The 8031-nt window shown below is 47.5% G+C and overlaps 2 protein-coding genes across 2 annotated transcripts in view; both read right to left on the reverse strand.

Annotated features, from left to right (window-relative positions):
* Window positions 1–743: 743 nt before the first annotated feature.
* Window positions 744–2812, reverse strand: LOC134288467 (probable multidrug resistance-associated protein lethal(2)03659; the record flags this gene model as incomplete). The annotated part of the gene is given in 3 exon segments (XM_062853434.1): window positions 744–1433; window positions 1502–1648; window positions 1764–2812. Coding segments are annotated over 3 exon segments (1238 nt in total), but the record flags the coding sequence as incomplete, so codon positions are not given.
* Window positions 2813–3580: 768 nt separating this feature from the next.
* LOC115269400 (uncharacterized) overlaps window positions 3581–8031 on the reverse strand; it is an 8181-nt gene continuing 3730 nt past the window's right edge. Inside the window, exon 2 of the mRNA XM_062848545.1 lies at window positions 3581–7962. Coding sequence (XP_062704529.1) covers window positions 3581–7962 — 4382 coding nt within the window. The remainder of the gene's footprint in view (window positions 7963–8031) is intronic.

Raw genomic sequence — 8031 nt, forward strand, 5'->3', positions numbered from 1 at the left:
GTAAGCTCATTCTTGATTAGTGTAGAATTAGCTTATGTTAAAATACACGTTAATAAAATCAAAACAAAAATCCACGAATTGCTCGAGAAAAGAGGTCCATGACGACGGAGGTAAGGGACACATTATTGAGGGTTGCTTAGGTTCCGCACAGTTGGCCATACCTTATTTTGTAAAAAAAGAGATATTAAAAATGAAAGTTCTACGTTGGAAAACAATTGTTTTAGCCAGAAAGTGTCAAAGTTTAAAGTCCGTAGCTCAAGACTAAGTGGTCTCATAGGGGCTTTAACTTTTCAAATATGGTATAGGCCCTATACCATAGGGCCATAGGTACCATTGGAGCTAAAAAAATAATACACACCAAATGTACCATGTATAACAAGCTTATAAGACCAACGATCTTTTCAAAGGATACAAGACATGGACCATGTTCGAAGAGGACCTGAAGGTTCTTGGACCTCATTTGAGCGTAGAGATATAGAGCACTGGCGTAGCCACGGGGGGGTTTGGGGTTAACACCAACCCACAGAGCTAAAATGTGTTGGACAAATTGTCAGTATAAAACGCTTTGTGACGAAACCATTTTTTGGCTGCGCCGCTATTTCCAAGTATGGAATACAATAGCTCATTACTATTTCCGAAATGTAAGTATAAAACCAAAAAAGGTATCATTGACCGTTGAAAACCCCTCCCAGAGCCAATTTCTGCATACGCACTGATATAGAGTAAAATAAAACACGGATTCATTCATTTATTGAACACAGTTTTATTAAGCTATCATAAAAAAGGTGACTTCTTTGCAATAATGGAGATAGTAAAAATTCAATTTAAACTCTCTGCTGCAGCAATGTTTGCAAACGTAGGTAAATACATAAGTACCGTACAAAATGTATGAAGAATAAGTGGAGACATGCGACTAGCACAGTAATAACAAAAAAAAAAACAAACAAATTCACGGCTCACGTAACAAACTACACATTTTCGAAATGTGCATAGTCCAAACAACGGTTTTGCTTACTTCCTATATACTACCTAGCAGTAATTCATGGGTACCTGACTAAAGAGGGGAAAAGTTAAGTAGCTATATGAGTTCAGAGGCGGCTTTGTTCTTTGCTTTTTTTGCGGAACAACAATTATAAGTTCATACTGTTTTGTACTTATCGTATATCTAAGGTTTTCAATTCTTACTCACTGATAAATGATTTTTGTTCTAGTTTAAGTAGCACTTGTAATCAGGCACTTTCATTTTAGTTAACCAGTTCTGCCATGTTCACACTATTATGTTCCAGTGTTGGCTTGTTAAGTAAGTATCCTATATTGTCTAGAGTGAAGCTTGAGTGAAGATCGACATTGATGAGATGAAGTTGCTCGAGTTGAGAAGCAGTCCAAATTGTTTATACATCGGAAGTGATGTGTCTGTGCTTCTTGTCGTAAGCCTGGAAGAATTTGATTTATTAGGGGTAAGTTTATAAACGTAATTTACAAATATGGTGGATGAATTTACCTCTTTGGCAATTTTCAGCAAGTGATCAAACGTACTCTTTCCGGTCTGTTTGACCATTCCGTAGAATATCCTAGGTCCGTCCTCCGCGGTGAGTAGTTCGTATGGCGTTCCGAATTCCACACAACGTCCAGCGTCCATCACCAGCACCTATGTAATTAAACAAAGAAGGATATTAGAGTTACAGAAGGTAGTAGTACACCGCGATCTAATTTATAACTAGTTGAAATTTTTTGAAAGTTAAAAGTTCGTTGGAAATGCATACCTTATCCGAGTCCATCACCGTATTCAGCCGGTGGGCAATCGTCAGCACCGTGCACTCGTCAAACTTTTCCCTGATCGTTTGCTGGATCAGCTTGTCCGTCTGGGGATCGACGTTGGCCGTAGCCTCATCCATCACCAGAATCTTGTTCTCCCTTAGGATAGCGCGCGCCAGACAAACCAGCTGTCGTTGACCCACGCTAAAGTTGCTTCCTCCTTCGTTGATCTTGGAGGATAGGCCGGAGGGAAGTTCGTTGACGGCTTCTTCCAGTTTGACCTCTTTCAGAGCTCGCCACAGCTTTTCATCGGGATATTCGTCGAAGGGGTCCAGATTGTAGCGAAGACTTCCGGAGAACAGTACCGGTTCTTGTGGAATGATCGAAAGTTTACCACGTAGATCGTGCAGACCCATTTCGTGGATGTCTCGAGAATCGATAACGATGGAACCTTCGTTATACGACAACCGGAACAGGGCGTTGATCAAGGACGATTTTCCGGCACCTGTTCGACCGACTATTCCAATTTTTTCACGCGATTGAATGTCGAACTCGAGTCCCTTTAGCACTCGATCCGTATCCGGATCGGGATTGTATCGCAGCGAAAGCTTGTCGAACTTCACGTGACCCTCCTGGGGCCATTCCGTGGGTGGTTTCTTCTCGCCTTCGGCTTCCAGCGCCGGTTCCGGGTCCACCGTGTCATATTCCACAACTCGTTCTACGGAAGTCATCGTATTTTCCAGTTCTGCGGATTGGCGCATTCCCCACTGAACCATGCCGGTCATACCCAGAGCTTGGGTAATGGCAAGTCCCACGTTTCCACCACTGTCTCCGTTGATGAAGAATGTTAGCGTTACGATGGCGATGTAGATGACGCAGAACACGTCCAGGTAGAAGCCAAAAGCACGAGACGTCGAGATAAACAGATAGAATGACGAGCTGTGCAGATCCTGGTGGCCGTCGAATTCACGGACGAGCACTTTCTCGGCACCAAAGGCACGGATGGTTGAAAGACCGGATAACGATGCCGAGAGATGGGAGTAGATTGGAGAGCGTGCTGTGTTGAGATAGAGAAGAATAGTTAACCCTTCCGTTACCAACCCCCCTAACGAGTGTACGAAAAAAAAAAAACACTCTTTTCGCTTTAACATTTTTGTTTTTCAATATTGTTCAACTAAATTTTGACACAAGAATCGCATGTCCTTCTAATTTAGGGAATTGGCAAGGATTTTTGGAATGGCCACCTAGTTCCGGAGTTATTCAAAATGGGTCATTGGAATTGGCCATATTAGAAAAAGTGAATTCTAGATATGAGAACAGTTTAGTTTTCAGACCTAAATGAACTAAAATGATAGAAGAATATGTCTGAGTGTACATCCCGGTCACTAGGTACCATGGAACCAGTTTTACGAATGTTTCGAGGTCAATTTTTGAATCTATTTCGTAATCCATTTCCAGGGCAAAGTTTTGAAATTGATTCAATACTGTCATGCAGCATTTCAAACTTCGTGGTTTTCAAAATACATCTGTTTCGACATGGAATGGACTGTAGGATTCCACTTGATTTGACCTTGGACTGCGGATTTTCCGGGAATAAAAACTCACACGCGACTTCGGAAAAGCGATACAAAACGTTTTATTGCGTTGATGACGAACTACAAACTAAAAACTTATTCTTTTCTTTCTAGCGGGTTGCCGCGCTTTTTTTGTCCCAGTGGAAATAATAAACTAACAATAGTAAACACTGCAGAAAATAATACGGCATTCGTACGAGGGGTGCTGCGATGCCGGAACATCCTCCCCGCCTTGAGGCCACGAAGGGGCATCAATCAGACGGAAGTACACAAAGCTTATGAACCGGTCTCTGGTATACAGTTGAACCTCGGCGCAATGTAACCACTCGAACGGTTCCCGAAGAGTCTGGATGGACCTTCTCCACGCGTGCTAGTTCCCACTGCGCCGGCGGGGCGTTATCATTCTTCACCAACACCAATTGGCCTACGTCGAGATTGGGTTGAGCAGTACGCCACTTGCTGCGAGGTTGAAGACTTGCAAGATATTCGTCCTTCCATCTATTCCACACACGTTCAGTTTGCTGCTGAATCTCTTGCCATTGGTCCAATCGGTTGGCTGGCAAATGCTTCATGCTGGGCTCAGGAACCAAGTTGATGGGCTGGCCGATCAAAAAATGACCTGGCGTCAAGGCCTCAGCACTGTCGGGATCACTGGACAGCGGACACAATGGTCGTGAGTTGAGGCACGACTCAATTTGGCACAACAGTGTTGACAAATGCTCGAACGTGATGGCCGATTCTCCAAGTTCAGCCACGAGATGCTTCTTCACACTACGCACTGCGGCCTCCCAAATACCGCCCATGTGCGGCGCCGAAGGTGGATTGAAAACCCAGCTTTTTCCTAGGTTCGACAGATAGCGGCTTGCGTCCTTGCTGTTGGCCAGAATTTGCTCCATGAACTCTCGTAGTTTACGATCGGCACCAACGAAGTTGGTCCCGTTGTCCGATCGTATCTCTACAGGATAACCACGGCGTGATATGAATCGCTTCAGAGCTCCAAGGAAAGTGTCGGATGAAAGGTCACTTGCCACTTCCAGGTGGATCGCACGGGTCGATAGACACACAAAAACCGCGAGGTATCCTTTGGTGGTTTTCACTCCTCGAACGCACGCTGCCTTCAGCATAACGGGGCCAGCATAGTCTACGCCAACATGTGAAAATGCTCGTGTGGCCAGTACTCTAGCCGGCGGTAGGTTGCCCATCAGCTGACCAGCCGTTTTTCCCTTGAGACGTACACATCGTGTGCAGCCTTGTACTACCTTGCGAACGACCGTTTGGCAGCCAATTATCCAGTACTGTTGACGAAGTGTTGATGTCAGAAGAGCCGACCCAGCATGTAGGTCTCGCAGGTGTAGATCACGCACTAGTAGTTCCGTAACTCGATGCCTTGGTGGCAAAATGATGGGGTGCATCATATCGTATGGCTGGGCCGAGTTTTGCAGACGGCCGCCCACACGCATGGTGCCATCAACGTCCAGAAAGGGATGCAACGGAGAAAGAATGTGTTTGGATTGCAAAGACTTACCCTTCCGTAGAAGTTCTACCTCTTGACCATACTCGTCGTGCTGTGCTGCTTGCAGAAGTTGAATCTTGGCTCGATGCAGTTCATCCGGTGTAGCATCACCAGTGCGTCGATCGTCGATGGCTTCATTGCGTACATAGGATTTGAAGTTGTGGATGGCACGTTGCACACAAGCCAACAAGCGAACCAGGACGAAGAAACTGGAACATTTGGTGATCAGTTGCTTCTCAATCTCGAAGCTAGTTGCTGCCCTTGTCGTTGTGGTATGTAGAGACTTGACACGTTTGACTTCCATTGCATCTTCATCGACCGCCTCAAGGGGCGGATTCTGATTCCATTCCGATTCGTCGTTCTTCAACCACGGTGCACCTTGGAACCACAGCCGATTGCCAACCAACTCGGTCGGCGTTAGACCGCGTGATGCCAAATCAGCGGGATTTTCCTTGCTAGAAACGTGGCGCCAGCAGCTTCGTGGCAAGTATTCCAGTATGGCAGCAGTTCTATTGGCCACGAAAGTTTTCCATTTACGAGGATGGGACGCCAACCAATGGAGGACAATGCTCGAGTCAGTCCACGCCCAATGGTCGACTTCTACGCGTGGTAGAGCTTCAGTGATTTGGCGCATCAGATCCGTGAGCAGATGTGCACCGTTGAGCTCCAGGCGGGGCAGCGAAATTTGCTTGATCGGTGCTACCCGTGATTTGGCGGCAACCAGAACCACCGACACGTTGCCATTGTCATCGGTTGTCCTAGCGTAGACCACCGCTCCGTAGGCCTGCTCGGAGGCGTCGCAGAAACCATGAAGTTGAATCCGACCACGACAAGGGAAGATGCATCGTGGAATTCTAATAGCTTCGAGTTGGGACAAGCTTTGCTTCACTGCTTGCCATTCACCTTCGACGATGGCTGGCAGAGGATCGTCCCAACCAACATCGAAGAGCCACAAGTGTTGATAGAGAATCTTGATTTTGGCTGTTACTGGAGCCAGCCAGCCGAACGGGTCAAAGAGCCTTGCTGAGTCCGAAATCATCTGGCGCTTCGTATTAATGCTGGACGGAGAAAAGTTGACCTTGAACCTGTATTCATCGTCGGATGGGTACCAGTTGATACCGAGGGCTTTCACTGTTTCGCTGTCGTTCAACATTTTCACTGGAACGGGTGAAGCTCCGTCTTCGTCGTTACGTGGCAGAAGGTTCTCGTTGTTTGATGACCACTTGCGTAGTTCGAAACCCGCTGACGAAAGGATTTCGGCCACCTGCTCCTTCAGCTGACTTGCTTCCTCCTCGTCATCGGCGCCTGACAAGAAATCATCGACGTAGAAATCGAACTTGATTGCTTCAACCGCTTTAGGATAAACTGCTTCAAATGGTTTGGCTGCTTCCCTCATGGATTCGATTGCCAAATATGGCGCTGTCTTCGTTCCGTAGGTAACAGTACAGAGTCGGTAATGCTTCAGAGGCTGGTCTGGTTCTTCACGAAAGACGATACGTTGATAATCGCGGTCCGCCTGGTGCACCAATACCTGGCGGTACATCTTGGCCACATCCGCGCAAAAGGCCACTCGATGAGAACGGAACCGCAATGCTACAGCGAAGAGATCAGCGTTGTTGTTGGGTCCAGCTAGCAGCTTGTCGTTCAGTGAGACCCCTGATGATGACGCACAAGAAGCGTCAAATACAACGCATAGCTTGGTGGTCAAACTATCGGATTTGATCACCGCATGGTGTGGCAGATAATAGCACTCGTTGCCATCCTTTGGTATCTGCTCGGTCGGAACTTCTTCCATGTGGCCAAGTTCTAGATACTCGTGCATGAAAGAAGTGTACTGGCGCTTGAACTCGGGATCCAGTTGGAATCGTCGCTCGATGGATTGCATCCGCTTCGTGGCTACAGCGAGGGAATCGCCGAGCGCTGGCTTCGAATCATCAAAGGGTAGTCTGACAATGAAGCGTCCTGTTTCGTCCCGTTGCAGAGTCGAACTGAAGTGTTCAGTGACCTGCTGCTCAGAAGGAGTAAGCGGTGATGCTTTGGACATCTCCTCCTGCTCCCAAAACTTCTGCAAGGTTCGGTTAAGATCGATGTCAACATGCAGATTGACGACGGCGTGGTTGTTGGGGATAACTTCAGACGCGTCGTATTGTCCGGCGACGATCCACCCGAAGATCGTCCGTTGGGCCACCGTTTGGCCGCTTTCGTTCTTGACTTGTCCCCCTTCCAGAAGAGCAAGAAAAACGTCTGCACCTAGGATGATATCTATAGCACCCGGTCGGTTGAACTCCGGGTCGGCAAGATCTCCCAAGTCATCCAAAAGCTTCAAATTGGCAGGGTTGAATCGTTGGGATGGGATTGTGGTGGTGAGTTTCCCAAGCACGTAAGCCTCGGTGGTCAAGACTACAGCGTCGTTGAACCGTGATGCAAGACGAATGGTAACCAAACCACGTGTTGTTCCCACTTCCTGCTGGCCAAGTCCGTTGACCACGAGTTTTCCGTTACGCCGCGGCAGTTTCAGCTTCCGGACACAGGCTTCGGTCACTAGTGATGCCTGCGACCCAGAATCGATCAGCACCCTTGCCGAACTGAATCCACCATCCGCCTGCTGCACTTTCACTACCGCCGTAGGTAGCAACGAAATGGATTTCCTGTCGCCTTGTTCCATTCCGGCTGTCAACGCAACGACGACACCTTCTTCCTTTGCAGGTACTTCCGACGACTGATCTTCTTCCTGTTTCTTCGCCACCACTTGATCAGGCTTCTTCACCATCGGACACAGCAGCGTGTGGTGGCACTGTTTACACTCACTATTGCGGCATACCGTTTTCGACGAGCACGATTTCACAGAATGTGAGGGTCGTAAGCAGTTAAAGCAGAGTTTGGCCTTTTGCACTAGTTCTCGCCTGTCCTTCACACTCATGTTTTTAAAGTCTTCGCACTGATACGTATTGTGCTCACTAGAGCACTTCGCGCACTTTTTGTCCACTGTTGTATGCAGCATCTTCAGCTTCTCTGCTACCGGCTTGGCCGCTTCTTTCTTCGGTTCATTCACTGGTTTCTTCGAGAACGCCGAACACGTTTCCAGCACCTCACAACGCTTCTTGAGAAACTCCAACAAATCTTCGAAGGTGGGATTTTCGGTGTCGACAACTTCCTGTGACCAGCTTGCTCGCGTCTCCTTGTCCAGTT

This window comes from Aedes albopictus, chromosome 2, assembly GCF_035046485.1.
Source record: "Aedes albopictus strain Foshan chromosome 2, AalbF5, whole genome shotgun sequence".
NCBI lineage: Eukaryota > Metazoa > Arthropoda > Insecta > Diptera > Culicidae > Aedes > Aedes albopictus.